The sequence below is a fragment of the Anabas testudineus genome, chromosome 14 (genome assembly GCF_900324465.2).
Source record: "Anabas testudineus chromosome 14, fAnaTes1.2, whole genome shotgun sequence".
NCBI classification, from domain to species: Eukaryota; Metazoa; Chordata; class Actinopteri; order Anabantiformes; family Anabantidae; genus Anabas; species Anabas testudineus.
In genome coordinates this window covers 2,750,925-2,768,658 of record NC_046623.1, presented here as the reverse complement: position 1 = coordinate 2,768,658, position 17,734 = coordinate 2,750,925, and the positions used below count along the sequence as shown (strand labels likewise).

The window sequence follows — 17,734 nt, the reverse complement described above, 5'->3', positions numbered from 1 at the left end:
GTATTTTGAACAGAAGTCCAAAGTAGTGTCGCAGCTTTAGTGTATCATGGGTCACTACTTTACTGCCATCCCGCTTCACCCCTGTTTCCGTCTCTGTCCACATGACCATGCATGTAAGCAGAGGTAGTGAATGTGGAATTTAGACCCCAACCTGTTGTTGTTGTTGTGTTATTTTGTGTAACAATGATGATAAAGAAACATTTAAGTGTATTTTCTGAACATAGTATATATACTGTACCTTCAGTATATTGATATTAAGTTGTCTGAGCTCAATAACTGGTTCAGCTTGGTTCTGTTTAGCGTCCTGCTGGAAAAAAGAATTAGCATGATCCTTCTAACTTAAATAGCTGCGTTTGCCTGTTTTAGAGCGTCACACTTTGGTCCTCTCCAAGTTGTGTAACAACAGTGGGCAGGTTGGTACAAGGTCCTTTAAGGCAATGGGATGGCAAGCATATGTTTTTTTGTTTTGTTTTTTTTGGCAGTGCATGTCTTGCAGCATGCACAGCAACTATTCCAACCAGGGTGCTCCAAAGTTAGTGTTTTTGGTGGTTTTAATGGAACATCCCTTCACAGCTTGTTGTAGTCTGTGTTATCATTCTCCAGCCTCCCTTAGAGCAGGCATTAGAATGATTTAAAAACTAGAAAGTAGGTCAATGGGAGCATTATGAAATGCAAAATGATAACGGAGACATGTCCTCTTCTTTTTCTGTCACTTAGGCCTCCATCACACTAGATATTAGTCCAGCCCATTCCAAATTACTCTGAGTAAAAAGAAAGGAAAGAGAGCAGCACTCTTTTAACCCAATAAAGGCAGACATCTTGCTGACTCACAGCAATAGTCTTCTTAGGGCTGATGCCAAGGATATTATGGGAATAATTCATTAAAGGCCAAGGTTTTTAGCTGGTTTTATCCAGCTTTCAGGGCAGCCTGACTGTGGGACATTTGATCTCAATTGCAAAGTGGCCCATTTCCCTCAGACATCCCCACTGCAGTCTGTTTCAAGAGCCTAGCTCTGCCTTTTGGCGTGCTGGCCATGGGGCAATCAGCTGTTCCTATTTCCAGCACCAGTGTTTACAAATGGAAAATGCCTGTTGTTTCGAGAGGGAAATGAGCACCATTTTGGACAGACGATGCAAGCAGAAGATTACCTCGGAGCCCAATAGAAATGAATCAGGTATAGATTGATTGCAGCCACGGCTCATTAAGAAGGAATGTGTGTGTTTGTATTTAATTGATGCACTAATTCTCAGCCACTCAGGAAATGGCCCTTGGGTGGGTCTTTCAAATGGCACACAAATATTTACTATGGACACAAACATTTTTGTAAGCACATCATATGCCAGCGTGGGCATGGAAGGTAAGAGGAGAGACCGTGCTTGTCTGTGATACAGTGCAGTGGTATCATCATTGCATGGGCTAGTTTAGCCGGGTCCTCTGTCAGTCAGCTGGGCTCTGAACCGCTTAGATGACTCATCAGTGTGCATGAATTCCTCTATGATCTCTCTCAACCCCAAGAACTCTTTGTACTGATGACTACAGATGAAGTGAAAATCCGCCCACACACCCCTCATCCAAGGCCAGATGCAGTCCAAGAACTTAAGCACTCTGGTCCCATTTTGTGCAAGTCTGAAATGGTTGCATTCACTCACATTCAAATGCTCTGGCTGATTTTTTTCCCCTCTATGTATCACATGTGCTATTTAACACAAGTCTGACTTTTTTGCAGTCATGTATCACATTTCCTTTATGTGGGATGCATCCACCAGTTTTCTGTGTGCACATGGGGGTGTGTGTGCTATGCATGACTTGTTTGGTCAATGCATCCTAAGAAGTGGGTCAGAGTGCCCTAGTTCTCATTGTGTGGGCGTGCATGTGTCTGTGTATTGCATTTCAGTGTTATTTTGTCCTGATTGACATTTTCTTGCTCTAGCTCTCCCGCTGTTCGATAGCATGTTATTCTCTTGTTTACCTCTCTCAAGGTGAACGAGAGCTTTTAATTCAACTTTCGCCCGGTGCACTCGTTCACTTGTGAAAGCCTTGGAACAACTGCATTTGGTCAGGTAGCTTATGTTTTGTCTTATTTAATCATGTCAGGGCATATTGAATTTACAAATAGCGGTCACGCCGCATGTGTAAGTGAGCTACCCCGTTGAGTATGTGCAGCAGGGTTGGGCTGCAGATTACATGATATAATAGTGTTTAGGCATCGCCTCTCCTTTTAAATTCCTTTAACCTTGACTCCCCTTAAATGCTAGGAGAACACATCTGCCAGGCTGGTGTCAGACATTAGTAATACACACCACTCGGGCAACATTGTCACTTTTTATTAACGCCCTGAGCTTTGCATGGACACCAGCTGTTGCATCAAGTGCAAAAGCCTTGGCGGCATGGATGACCTTGACTTTAACTGCCTCTCCTTTGGCTCTTCCCCTTTTTAATTCTTTTGTTTGGTCTCATACATTTTAAATGGCTTGAATGGATTACCATTCCTGACAATGAAGGTCATTTAGGAACTCACTTTTTTAAAGATAAAATAGGCGGCGTAACCAGGGAGTGTGTTCGTGCCTGCGTGTGTCAGCTGATGGCGGGCGGGGGTGTAATCTGGAGGTTGTCAAAGGAAATGAAGGTCACGTTTTGAGATCTAATCCATGACATCTGCATTGACACATTTTTATATCGAACTTAATTCCATGTATCTGAGGAAGCAGCCGGGAGTGCAGTGACCTTTCCTGTTCCTGGTGTCTTTTAAGTACAAGAGGAGAGAAACCGAGAGAGAAATAGATGAAGACTCAGGCAGCCAGAGGATGATGAAGCTTTCAGCCCTCCCTCTCACATGTACGTGGCCGAATGTAGGGGTAAAAATCACTTTAGAATGGGGCCTGCTCTGTCATTGGCTGACATTGTCAAGGATAATGGATAATCACCACAGACACCGTACAGCAGCTCATTGGTGCTGCGATGTTCCATGGTGAGGAGTGGGGGGGTGGAGGTCAGGCTTTTTGGGTGCCACCACCAATGAGATGACATGTTAACAGATGTGTAAGGTCATATTCAATGTATACACCAGGGGAGATAATGTAATAGTAATGCACACATCACACATTCCAGGAGGCGAAAGGAGGAGGGCTATATGCTTTAGGGGCTTGGTATGGAGGACAGCTCTCCCTGCATTAAGGTCATTTATTTGTTAACAGAGCTCTGTCACCGAGGAGAACATATTTTTTCTTGCCCTTGCTGTAGCAGGGCTTTTTGACACTGGCTCTGTCATTACATGTCTCTCAAGAGCCTGAAGGTCCCCACTTTGTTTAAAGAGCAGTTCATACTTTATGTGAGATAGTGAATGCAGTAGCTCTTGTATATAAACTAGCATTGTGCAGTGTCATTGTGTCCCCATGCTGCCTTGCCTGCTCTTTATTGAAAATTCTTTGGGCAAAAACACAGACAAGGTCAACTGTAATTCTAAAGGTTCGCTGCCAGCAGCACAGAGATTAATAGAATTTCCCATGTTGAAACCGTGTCAGTGTTTCTCTTTCATTTCCATTTTTGCCTCTCCCTAACTTGGGGGGCTGTATCATGGCATATTAGATGCTATGTCAAACGAAGTTGAAGGTAAACATGTGCATTTTTACTGTGCGGATGTTGTTACAGGGCATTTTATTATAACTGCGTTAAGCCCACTGGCGGGAAAATAGCCCTAATCCGGAGCATCTAAGATTAGCATGACAGCAGACGTCAGATGGCCCAGTGTGACCAGGTTGGCTTTTGTTGTTGTCAGATTTAGGTCAACAGCTTAAAGATGGCCTTGAACTATAATTGATGCTGATGGGCCTATCTCAGTTACAGTATTCTAGTCTATGTAATGCTCACACTCTGGAGAGTCCCATCAACCTGTGGACCTTTTGGTTAGAACAGATATTTAAATTGATCTGATTGTTTTCTCCTGACTCCTACTCAGACATAATTTCACACTGATCAACATAAATCCAGCTTCTAATCCTAGTTCATTTTCAAGGTGGCATTAAAAGTGCCCTTGCCTTGTTGTTACTGTCATGACAACTTGTGGACCTTGGCCACGAGGATGGATTTTAGCCTGATTAGAAGCCTGCTGCCTTGTTGTTTTTGGCCCCTGCTGCTGCTCTCTGTGAAGTATTTAGGCTGGTGGCTGTGTGTGTTACCATGGCCTTTCGTCATAATCAAGGGCTGCTGTCCTGTTGCATGACCTCCTATGTTGGTCCACTCAGCGGACACCAAAGGTGAGGACAGCATCAGGAAAGGACACGGACCGCAGCTGAGCCGAGGTGGAAACTCTGTATTAATTAACCTTTATGGGATGCGGCCAGGACTGTCGGAGGTGTCCTGTATCCACGGATACCACGCTGACAGGGTTCAGACCAGAGGTCTCCCAGGGCAGCGCCACTGACACTGTCAAGGCAACTGGCACAATGCTCACCCTAGTGTCACTGGCTCTGCCCTCCTGACAATAGTGTGGTGTGACAGGTGCACCTGATCCTTAAGCCACCCCCACCCCTCAATACACACACACACTTCAGAGTCAAGTACAGCTTGTCTGTTAGCTATATCCTTGCTGTGTGTATATTCTCCACTGTTTTTTGTACTGTACTTGTAAACACATCTCACATCACATCAGGTCCATTCAGGTTTTACTCTTGTTTTCTGATGTAAAAACAATTCAGCCTAAAAAAAGTGCACTGCTTTTTCAGGTATTAGTAAAGGTAATGGAGTCGTGAAACATAGTATGGCTGCACAGTATGCACATCTTCATGCACATATTTCTGCTTGTGTCTAGGCATGAAGGCTTAAATGCTTACTTGTATCCATGTGGGTGAGTGGGTGGGTGGCTCTTGCTTTATGTAGACCGAGGGTTGCGTTGTGTGAGATGCTGCTGAATTGCATAAGGAGCAGGAGGTGGTAGGGGGGATAATCCACTGAAATGACAAGCTGCATAAGAAATTATTCACAGCTCTCAGAAGGCCCTTCACTTTTGAAAGACACCGCTGTGAGGGGCTTACAGCACAAGACCTTAATGTTTTCAAGGTAGTGGGCTTGAATTTTCAATTTGGATCCAATCAGGCCTAATCTACATTTGTCGTCTGTTCCGTGGCAGTGAGGGGAGAGTGCAGAGAGGAGAAGGAGCTGTGTGCAGTCAATCTGAAATGTTGCTAAGTAACAGAGATGGCAGACAAGGTGGTGAAATGAATGTGATATAGTGCTGTGCAAATCCCTGCTTCTCATACAGTCTCTCCTTTTTCTCCTCTTTTTCTCCACCCAACCATCTCTGCCCCCCCCCCCCCCCCCCCCCCCCCCCTTCTTTTCTCTTTCATTCCCATAGGTCCCCCATGTGAGATCTGCAAAGCTGAAAGCCACCACTGACAGAACTACAGCCAGGCCTTTAGGACAGACATCCAAAACATCCATAGCCACGGAATGTGTCAACATCTTTGTGGTGAAATCCCGCTGACTCCTCGCTTGTTACTCACATAAGCCTGGAGCTGGGCCTTCTGGGATCCTACAGTGTTTAAAGGCATTCAACAATGCCTGGGAGGCCCACCTGGCCCAGATTGCCTCCAAACATGGTTGCAGTTATACCACAGTACTGACTGTGCCCACTACGAAGAGGGATTACATCTAGCCAGTGCATCCTTCAGCCCACTTCACTTTCACTGTGCAATTGCCTGCCCTCTTTTTTTTTTGTATTTGGAAGTACATGTCACTAACAACCAGATGACCTAGTGGACATTTGTTTTCCAGTAGCAGTACTGAACCATACGAGGGAATCCTAGTATTGAACATGACTCATGGGGAGGAGCCTGGCCCTGAGACACACAAGGATTCAGCTGTTCTAACTTATCTGGAAGGTTTACTTATGCATCCAGTGGTGGCCGGGCCTGGGGCCACGGCAAGCGGGAGGTCTGAGGCAGCCCACAGCAACCAGGAACAGGGTGACAAGGTGGGCGGACCCTACCAACTGCCTAACCATGGTCCCACAGCTCCCAAAGCTGGAACCAACGGGCCCACACTAGGTTCTTCACAGCACCTGAAGAAGGCCCGCTTACTGCGCTCTGGTGCCTGGAATGATCCGGGGAACCAGCGGCTGAGTTCACCCCCCGTGGAGCTGAATGGCCAAGCAGGAGGTCTGCAAAACGGAGCACTAGAGGGATCTCCGCATGCTGGGGAAAGCACGCTGTTGGCTTCCTTGCTACAGTCATTCAGCTCGCGGCTTCAGAGTGTGGCAATGTCTCAGCACTCTAATAAGCCCCCCAGTGAGTGTTCCTCTCCATCCAAGGCACCACCTGCAGACAAAGAGCCACTTCCTATGTATGGAACAGCCTCCAGTCGCTTGAAGGGACTGATGAGGAAGAGCAAACTTCAAAATCACAGCAACACACCTTACAGCCGCCGGGCACATAATCAGGACAGACCCCCAGAATCGCCTCGGTCAGCACACAGCGCTACACCTCCCTCTGCACCTACAGCTTCTGATTCAGTGTCATGTGCAGAGCGTCTGAAAGCGGTGGCCAACATGGTAAAAATTCGTTCAAGTCCTGCACCTTCCCCCAAACCCAGTGTGGCCTGCAGTCAACTGGCCCTGCTGCTGTCCAGTGAAGCCCATTTGCAGCAGTACTCTAGAGAGCATGCACTCAAAGCTCAGCTCTCAGGAAGATCTGCCAGTGAGAGACTAGCTGCTATGGCAAACCAACAGCATGGCCAGGACAAAAGGCCACCTAGTGTGGGAGGGACTCTGCCTGGAGCCCCAGACACACTAAGCTCCTTAACAACCCAAAATGGAATGACAACAACAACCACAATGTCAACAGCACTCTCTCGAACAGCCCTGTCAAGTCCACAGAGCCCCTCTTTGCTGCGCGGACACAGCCAAAGCTCCCCAGCCACCCCCCCACATGCTCCAAGCCACACTCACAGCCAGCCACCTAGGGAGAAGCGAGGCTTTGACTCCCGACCAACCCGCCCACCCCAGACATGCAGCAGCTTACTGTTGCTGTTACTCAACAACCACAACAACCAGAAGCAACTGACCAAGAATGGGCACGTGGAGGACAGTTGTGGCATTCTGCCACCAAGCGGCTCCTCTTCAGTCACATCAGACAGTGAGTGTTCCACCCAGGAGAGGAGCCTGACCAAGGACAGCAGTGATGCAGAAAGTTCCTACTCAAGTTGCTCTCCCATTGACCTCTCTATGAGAAACCGGGCCAATACACAAGACACAGGGCCCAAAACAACTACCCTCTCCTCCTCCCTCTCTTCTTCCACCTCTACTCTCTCTTCTTCCACCACTGTGTTTTCCTCCACCCCAGTGACATTCTCTCCTCAAGCTTCTTTTCAACCCTCCACCACAACCTTTTCTCCATCCTCTACTGTTGTCTCTTCTGTTTCCAGTGCTATTTCTTCCTCTTCTTCTATTTCTACCTCCTCCCTCGATAAACTAACAGAATCTTTAATAAACAAGTGGAAACCAGAGCCATCAGCATCAAAACTGTCTAAGAATAAGGAGCCTGAAATGAGTCCAGACCTAAAATCCCACCCTAAGGTCACACTTATGCAGCTTCTTCTTGAGCGAAGAAATAACGAGATGGTTAATAAAAGTGTAGGTAACCAGGATTTGCCACTTGATATAACCATGGCCACCATGTCTCGAAGCCAACCGAAGGGACAGGTGTCCTGGGAAGAGACCAGGACAAAAAGCCCCACAGAGAGACCTGTAGCCCCTGCCCAACCCCTCTATTCACTTAGTCGAGATCCTAGCGGTGCTCTATCCCCTTACTCCTACCCCTCCCCTAATGTTCAGTCCAGCCCGTTGGATTTGTGTAAGTCTAAAACCTTCCCTGCTGAGAAGGCTTCAGAGCCTGCCTTCAGTGCCAGTAAACTGTTGCAGAATCTGGCTCAGTGTGGCACAGCTTCTTCTTCCTCACCCAGCCCCTCCAACAAAGGGCTGGGCCAAGAGCCTGATGCCAGTAGGCCCCTTGCCCTGTTGGAAAGGCTCAATGCTCCAATTCACAGGACCACCACCACTCCGCTCTCTGACGGAGCCTCAGGCAGTGGCACGCCTTTCAGTCGGAAGGAAGCTTCCCCTCCTTCATCACAGATTGAAAACCTTCTAGAGAGGCGCACTGTGCTGCAGCTCCTTCTAGGAACAGGTTCAGCTACTGCTACAGTCAGTCGCAAAGACAAGTCCAGTGGAAGTGGCAGGAGAAGTGTGGATGTGGCAGGGGGGTGCTATGAGAAGAACTCTGGTACCTCCATCATCTGTGACAGCTCCAATGGGCCCCCCTTAGACGTAAAGGTCAAAACAGAGCTCATGGAGGGGGTGGGACCATCCTCTGCTGTGTCTGAGGACTTAAGTGGCAGAAAGAGATCTTGTGGTTATGAGAAGAATAGCCTCCTCTCTGAGTCTCAGCATGACTTAAAAACAGAACCACGGCCTGCAGAGGTCATAGCAAAATATGGCCTACTCAGCCAGCTGCTTAAACAACAGACTGCTACCTATTATACCAGTTCTGCTATGCAGGCTGAGTCACAGCCCAGGCAGGTTAAAGAGGAACAGAGGGAGTATCCAAGCCCTAGTCCTAAGAAGAGACGCCTCTGCTCTGATCGGACTGATAGTTTGAACAGCACCAGCTCTCCAAGAGCACTGGACAGTGGGAACACACATATTTTTGCCTCACCTGTTGTTCAGGAAGAGACTGACCAGCAGAGGAGTCTGAAGGAGGAGGAGGCTCCACCTAGGAGCCCTCCAAGTGAAACCCTCTCCAGAGAAAGTCGAGGCTTCAATGTGCTTAAACAGCTGCTGCTCTCTGACAACTGCCTGAAGGAGCTGTCCCAGCAGCCTCGGGGGTCACCCAGTCCTTCAGTCCTGCAGGCCAACGGCAAGGCCAACGGCAGCATTCTCAATCAGTCTGCCCATAATCACAGCTTCCTCCACCTGCCGGGCTGGCACCCCCATGGTCCTCTCAACTCAGGGCTTCAGAGTAATTTCAGACCAGTGCCCACCCCCCCTGCAGGTGACAGCCCTATCCGCACCCCCTGGAGTCACCACCAAGCTCCATGGCCTGTCACTCAAAAACGGGACCCTCCTACTCTAGTCAAACAGGAGCCTGAGAGCCCAGTGCGATGGAGTAGTCAGGAAAATGAGGAGGAGGAGGAGGAGGGTTGTGACTCAAACCCGGACTCTCCCCGGCTCTCACGCTCCAACCCCATCCTGTATTACATGTTGCAGAAGGGCAGCATTCAGCTGAGGAAGGAGGTGAGGGATCAGGCAGAGGGAAGCCAGTCTGTGGTCAGAGTAAAAGAAGAGCCAATCAGTGACATGCATGCCTATGAACACAGTCTGAGCTCCACCCCGCAATCACTGACCCACAATGACAAGCACAGCCATGAGAGCCAGGGGCTGAGCCAATCATCTGAGTAGGAGTTGTATCAACTACAGAACAATACGAAACGAAAATTAATTGACTCTTTGTTTTTCCTTTTTAATGACTTGCCAAATTGGTTTAATGAAACAAAGAAATGCAAAAATTATTAACTTTTTTTGTGAAATAGAGCAAGTTCAAATTCAAATGAATACTTATATTGCTTTCTCAATTTTTAAATACTGAGGTCATGGAATGGTACAGGTCTATCTGAGCAAAATGTCAATTTGGTCTTGTTTTACACTTATTAGTATCTGAATTGCACACATATCACTATTCCATTAACATTTCAAGCAACATTTATTATTGATGACGCTAAAAATGTTAGTGCTCAGTTCAGTGGACTTTTTTTTTTTTTCTTTTCATCAGAGCATTTTCAGACAGAGTCCCATCCATTTTAGATAAGATTCTAAATAAATCCTAGAGTCATCCTAGAGTAGTCACAGCAGTCTGTTATACCAGCGTACAGCGATATATTCATTCAAAAGAGGACCTTGAAAACAACATCCACACTGCGGTATATTCACTGAGAGTCTATGACCAATGCGTTGTCTTGCTTTTCCTCCAAATTCATGGTGCGAATAGATATATCAACGGAAGTTTGAATGGTCAACAACTTCTCATTATATTTTGCTTTTGTTTGAATTGAACTTTAAAGGCCAAAATTCGACAGTGCAAATTCATTGAATGTTTGCAGACTGTGCTGTTTTGCACAGATGGGTCAACAGAGCGCGTGTGCGTGTGTGTGTGTGTGTGTGTGTGTGTGTGTGTGTGTGTGTGTGTGTGTGTGTATGTGTGTGTGCGCGCGCATGTGGTGTTTACAGTTGAGCAACTGTGTGTAAACAGGTTTCTAGAGCAACAGTTTAAAGGCTGCATTGTCGAAGAAACTTCTCTTATCATCCTAGGTAAACCCGCACCACTCTTCATGCACACAAAAACTTCCGCGTGTAAAGCACATGGCTTTTTCTTTTCATTTCATGTAAAGGGCGCCCAGAGTTTGCACTATCGAAGCTGTGCTCCCTGTGTCCCTTTCAGATTCATTTAATGGCATGTAATAAAAAAATGTCAGTATTGCTATCTGTTGAGACTTTGACAGTTTGTGATTTTGTTTTCATAATTTCTTAACTGTTGTGGTTTTTGGACACGTTTCTTTTTTTTATTTTTGTGGCAGTCTCTTAACTCATAAAATGACAAAAGAATTGCATGAAAATAAAGAGAAGACCACAGGTACATTTTTGTTTTCAAAGCAGCTGGATATGTGTACCTGCCCCCCAATAATCACCAAGACATTTTGGTGTCTTGAGGGAGATCTGCTATCTAGCTCCTTACTTTGATTGTACTGTATTCTTTTCAGTTATTTTCACACACTGCATTATCCATTTAGTCTTGTGATCTTTTTAATACATATACCTATGAAGTACGTCTCTTCGATTATTAATACATTTTCACAATGGTTACATATATTTGTGTAAATAGTACTTTCAGTATGGAAGATGACTATTTTGTAATGTTTAAGAAAAGATATTACCCTAGTTTTTAATGCCCTGATATGTAAATATGAATTATATGCGTACAAGTGTACATACAAAGGCAGAGGATGTTATGCCCATCTTTTTTGTTTTTTTGTTTTTTCTTTTTGTTTTTTTGATTGTTTTTTTTTGTTTTGTTTTGTTTTATTTTTTTGGTTGGTTTGTTCTTTGCATGTGTCTCTATGTGGTAAATGATAATCTATCCTGCGCTGTGTTGTGTAATAATGTCCGACTCTCCTCACTGCTGCCTGTTGCATGCAGACGCATGGGAACTACCTGTGTATCCCTACTGGTGATGAGGGAAATTGTCAAGTCTTAAAATAGGTCTTTTTTTATCACAGAGAGGTTCGTTTAGAATATGAACAGTCCCTAAATAACCACAGACTGTTGAGCAAGTTGATAAAAAAAAATGTGTGAAAAATAAACGTGCATTGAATATTTTTTGTGATTTCTTTTTTTTTCCTTTTCTTTTCTGTTACTGGTTAACACGGCTCTGTGAAAGAGCTTGGGGCTATAGTGGGGGATTGACGTACAATCATAGATCTGCATTGTGCATCTAAGAAATACATTTGTAGCAGCAAATATAAAAAAAAAATGTTTCATTTTTTCATGTGAAGACCTGAAACATTAGTTAATTTTTTTATGTTTTCATTTTTGGTGTTCATTTGCACTGATATCTCAAAAATAAAGTACTAAAATGCATGACCTAGTATGAATGTGTTCCTCTTTTTCTAGCTTCCGGTGGAGAATATTAGACATGATAACACTATTAGCTGGTTATCTGAAACAAAGGGCGCGTGTGGTTAGCTTTACAGAAATTACTGACACCTGCTAAAACATCCAAGGAAGTAATGCACCATACATCTCAAACATCACAGTATCAGACCCGGGCCTCACAAGACAGAATATTATTTAAAAAGGGACATCAAAGCAGGACTCCACTTTGTGTTATCAAAGACTCTGGGGTATTAAAGTAAAGTGAGAGGATGTCCTGTATTTGCCCCAAAATGTCTGCTTCTGAGTTGGCTGCTGTTCCCTACACTGCTGAGTCTTAACAAAGACAGGAAAACACTGAAAGGAGGGAGGACACATGCAGGTCACCAGATGTACGCTCAGTGCCCAAGGATGTGCCTCACGAAGTGGAGCGCACATCTTCTAGTTGAAGCCCACAAACAGACCTCATTGTAGAGTCGATACAAAACCTTAATTCTTGTGTGGGCACTAGAAACATGTCCGTGTTGTGATTATTTTCATGAATTGAGGAAGAACAGCCTGCAGTGTGAGACTGCCTTAAGTTGAAGACAAGTTCAAACCCTCACTCTGGGTTTGAATATGAAGTCCAGTGAGCAGACAGACAGCTTTTTGTCTTGCAGTGCACTTTTGAAAAAAGTTCCCCAGCCCTGACTTCCCTTTTATTTAATCCTCCCCATGACTGGCTGCACTCTCTCTTTAAACTCCCTGTAACCTTTCCCCTCAGTGAACTTCTCCATTTCAAGATTCTTATCGAGGCTGAACCGCCAGTAACCTCTTGATTTCCTCCTGATTGCTGAAGTGGTGGATAATAGAAAGGAGGGAGGCGCAAGTTTAAGCTGAGGTCAAGGTGTAAAACTTGACAATCGGCTGTTTGTCTGTGGCTTTTCTCTTTGATTTCCTGATCTTAGCATAAGGCCAAAAGGATGTGACTGCACACCAGGCCACCACTGACTCAACTACAGGCCAAGGACTCGGAAGTCCCACCACAGACATTTCATAAATATGAGGCCTTTTCAAAGTGTTTCCTGACATTACAGATGCTTCTTCTCTGACAAACAACTTAAATGGCCACACTTAACCTGCTCTGTTGTGGATTTATCTACATGGGAACCGTTTAAAACACCAACTACATTTATTTTAGGATTCAGTAGTGTTAATGAGGTACTCCCTCTTTAGGAGCTTTGTTTATTCACATGGAGACCATACAGAGCTAACACTTGTTACTAGTTGTCATGGTGATTGGTGTGATAAATATGCTCACAGATGTTCAGTCACCCTCTTCTCATACAAGTGTTTGAACTCTGAGCACATGGTTTGACCTCATATGTTAGGTAAACACACACACACACACACACACACACTCACACACACACAATGCCATTAGCATTTTATGGGAGCCCATTTGCAGTAAGTAAAGTAGTGAAGAATATATGAATAATACTGTATGTTAAAAAGCTGAGCTCTCCTCTACTTTGTCTTAAGGTGCTACTGCACAGCCTGCATGAGGAATAAAATACACAAGAGCAGCGTCTCAAGCCAGACAACAATAAAGAGGTTGAAGTGAACACCTGGGGAAACTCCTGCTTTGAGAAAGGAGGTCAAATTGGTTTATTTTCCCAACCTTATGCCGGTTCCTGCAGCGGGGCCTTTTCTTTTGAAGATGTACCTCTTTGTGAAGTCTGTTCCGTAACCCCCAGGGTCACGACCTTTTGTCCTCCTCCTTGCCCTGACCTGGCTGATCCTGTTTCCCGGGGACAGGATCAACTGTTGGCCTGCAGCTGTGGCATTAAACACCCCCCCCCCCCACCCCCCCCACCCCCACTCGCCTACGTTCTCCACACACAAACCACACAACACAAGCACCACCCACCTTTCTCCCCACTCACCTCCCCCCTGTCCTTATTTTCTTGTAAATATGACGAGTGTCAGTGCAGCTTTTCGTTTCTTTCACACCTGACAGCCTCTTGACCCTTGCTGCTTCTTACGGCCTCCCAGTCTGTTGTAATTAGTCATAAGCAACTAATAAGCTTGGTGTGCAGAGAGTTCGTGCAGGGAGTGGAAACAATAAGTCAAAGGAAAAGGAAACTCACATCAACTGTTAACCTATTGGGTGTAAAGTACAAGATTAAAGGGCAAGAGCTGTTTCACAGTTGCCAAAGTCGGCGGCAGCTACTTTGTAAAGCATCCACACTGATGGCCATGTGCAAACATGTAAACAGTCCCAATGCAATATTCATGATCAGAGTCCCTGTAGTCCACAGAGCAGCCTGTCAGCTTGGGGGAGCTTTGCTGACACTGAAAGAACATGGATGATACTTGCCATGTCAGATAACCATGAGGGTAAATGTTTTACAAACCGGCTAGGGAGAACCAGCAGTGTCAACCTCCTGTCTGCCAACGTCTCCTGCCTCTGCAGATCTTCTCAGGAGTGGGAGCGTTCTCCTCGTAAGTCTTTACACACACACACGCCTGCTTGTACATCTGGAGGATTTGATTGATGAGGATAGCGGCAAATCCCCTCTGTGGTCAGTGAAGTTTTTCAGAGCTGATTAATTTCACTCTTGACCCGTCTCTGACCTTAACTGATCCTCGGCTGAAAGAAAGAGTAAACAGTGAACATCTTAACGCGCGCTTTCTAACCGAATTGTGTGAAAAGTCACATCTTGAGGAAACGTATTTACCACTGATTTCCTGTATGTTTCATCAGAAACGATGACACTGTGGTTGATCTGCGGGGTCGTGAACTTTTCAGAGTAAACATTCCTTAAAATCCCCAGTCGAATGAGAAAGTGCATCTCAGTGTCAACCGGTCTGCAACTTGTGTGCTGCAGAGGCTGCGGGCCGTTTAGGACAAAGCACGCCAAGTGTAACCCTGCTGAGTGGGTGCTGTGATGTTCCTATCAGAGAGAGCTGATGTATCAGAATACTGTCATCTAACTGTGTGACAAAGCTATAGATTCACTGACCATCTACCCTGCTGTGATGCCGTGGGTACAGTTTGCTGTTTCTTACATTAGCATCTGTTATAGACATTTGCGCCTGTACGCGAGATGAAACACGAGGATCAGCAACTAAAATCTCTGTGACACAGTTATTTCCCCTGGATGCACTGTGGCTTATCTTGTTTAATGAAGACCAAGACCTCTCGTGGCCCCGAGCTTCAGCATGTGGAAAGCTGCTTTCAGTTGACACATCAGTTTTTATGGTTGCATGTTTTGACAGATAAATATCCTGTTGGGAAATTATAAGTCAGCAGTGCTGGAAGACTATTTGAGTTTGATCTGAAAAGAGACTTTGAGAATTTGATCGATATATTGATTCATAACCTACTATCTCCAGTTAGGTTAGCTTTTGTCTTTCTATCCATGTCTGACTTGCATTTCCTTTTTATCTCTGTGTAAACCAATCTTATATTAGAGACTTTGTCATTAAAGGTACGTGTAATTGACCATAACCAAAAGGTTGCATTCTTTGTGCCTTTAAACATGGAGGAACTGGACTCGCACATATCAAATTTCACAGTGACTCTGCCAACTCATTTGGATTTAAAGCCATTATGTTATAGACTACGCCCATAACAATCACAATTCAATTTCATACAGTAACGTGACCAGCACAGTGGTCTGTGGATGATGCTTTGTCAGCCAGATTATCAGTCACTTAATTGCTCTAAGTCCTTAGATAATAATAATAATGATAAAAATGCTTTATTCACAATAACTCTACAGAGCCCATCTGCAGCTTTGGAGCCTGGCCTGTCTCTAAAACCCCCCGAGTAAAAGCTGGCAAGTGCACTGACAGGCTCCAGAGGGCAGCACAGAGGAGATGACCATGGATGCAATGCAAGAAATAAAAAAAAAAAAAAGATAAAATAATGCGCGTGCAGTGTCTGCATGCAGTCGACTCAGTGTGGTTTGTTTGCAGAAGGTCTTTTTTGGGAGACCACAGAAGGCGCGGTGGTGGGAGACATTTGGTTTAAAAAAAAAAGAGCATCCTAGGGGAGAGGACTACCTACTTATTGTAGCAGTGTGTTTGGCTGAAATGATGTAATAATCAAACCAGAACTTCTAGCTAAAGCACTTAAGTGCACCTTTGTGTGCACATGTTTAAATTGAATATTAAAAGTGAGCCACAGTGTACAGTATAGCCTGCAAAAGGAGCCCCACAGTTCATACAGCATCCCCACGTTGGTATCTGTATCCACCCTTAGACTGCCATTTTATTCCCCTGTCCGAGAATCTGCATTCAACTGTACTCTTAAGACAAATAAACTCTAGTTTATTTCTTGATGTTTGATACGTTTGATTTTCTAAATGTATATGAAAGTACAGTCATGACGTGCGCTACCTTACATTCTTTGTGGATTACTGAATCAGACGGAGAGCAGCCGGGATTTTAACTGTCCTGGTGTGAATGGAGCTATTATTATACAGCCCTCAGGCTCACTTTCAGGATCCTTTTTGATCTTCGACAAACAAGTCTGAGCTCTTTAAATATCAGCTTGTCAGCCAAGGATCTCTTCTGACTGCAGCAGCTACTGTTTGACTTTGCCAATTGATTCATCAACTTATTTTCTGATTAGTTTCCTGACAGCTCTACCTCCTGCCTCGAGGTCAAGCTGTGTGACGTGGTCTGCTCAGACCCAAGGGCCCTGTGCTAAGAGACACTCGGGGTGTTTAGGCTCCTCACGCACGCACGCTCACGCACCGGTGGTCGGTTGATGTGTTAGCATGCTGCACACTGACCTATAGGATATTGATTAAGGTGCACTGCAGAAAATTGGAAACAGACTTTGTGATTTATAATGCTACTTGGTTTACCAAGTGGAATCATTTTCGTGATTCATTTCCTTTTCCACATTCCTGCTGCTATTGTGTACATCTATCATAGAGGAGACAGGAGGTCCAAAGGAAGATGCCGCCACCTGCTGGTATAAAACCTGAATGCTACAACAAAGTGCTACTGTTGAAGCTGAATCAAGCTCTCAGGCTATGGACTCCTTGCATTTTTGTATATAAAATGGAATTACAGATTTTATGTCCAGTTCTACTGATACCTATATGTGTACTAATCAGCTTATCTGTCTTATAATCTTCTGTCTTACATTCCTACTGTGGCTGAATCCTTTCTCCTGAAAACACCACCAATTCCCATTAATATTTATGTGTACTACTTAGATGACACAGTTCAAGTTAACAAAGCATGCTGACTGCTTCATTAACTATTACAACAATGCTATTCCTGAACATCTGAAGGATGGCCCAGTTCTGCGTGAGAGGACTGTTGTCTTCTATCTTGCACTGAATTAATAACAGCTGACAGATTTGAATGCCCAGTGTTTGGATGTTGGCGTTATTTTATCTGTCCGAAAATCAGGCCACAAATTATACAGCTGAGTGTATTGAATTTTTCCACAAATGACAAAACATATGTTGTGTATTTACATTACACCTGCTACAGTGGAGCTGAGGTCACCTACAGGGATATGAGGGATGATTCTGTCACTTAGGATCCCAGTAATGGATTGTTGGTTGATTTGAACATTTTATACAGATTTTCACATATGACATCTTATATGGTGATCATATTTTTTATTTTCTTGAAATGTTTTGATTTGAAAATAAGCCTTTCAACATATAACCTTTTAGGAATGAGCATGATCTACCATGAAAGCCCCATACACAGCAATTTGTGATGCATGTGTCTTCTAACACCTGTCCTTTATGGCCAGGGTTCATTTAACCCATATGTGTCAAACTCACGGCCCGCGGGCCACATCCGGCCCGGCGTGTAATTATATCCGGCCCGCGAGATCATTTCTATATTATTGTTATTAATGGCCCGGCGATATGAAGCGCTGGTAACACAATCAACTACAGATCCCATAAGTTGACAAATAAAGATGCAGCTCTGATAAAATGACTGAAGAGCAAAGAGTGAATGATTTGATTTGTTATTGCTGAAAAGCACAAATTTTATTTATATTTCCAGGTTTTGTTATGCAG

At 44.7% G+C, this 17,734-nt stretch overlaps 1 protein-coding gene across 1 annotated transcript in view; it reads left to right on the top strand.

Annotated features, from left to right (window-relative positions):
- The window catches only part of nrip1b (nuclear receptor interacting protein 1b), a 45,563-nt gene extending 34,310 nt beyond the window's left edge, over positions 1-11,253 (top strand). The window contains exon 2 of the mRNA XM_026371960.1: positions 5,352-11,253. Coding sequence (XP_026227745.1) covers positions 5,811-9,446 — 3,636 coding nt within the window. The 5' untranslated portion in view covers positions 5,352-5,810 and the 3' untranslated portion in view covers positions 9,447-11,253. The remainder of the gene's footprint in view (positions 1-5,351) is intronic.
- Positions 11,254-17,734: the final 6,481 nt, after the last annotated feature.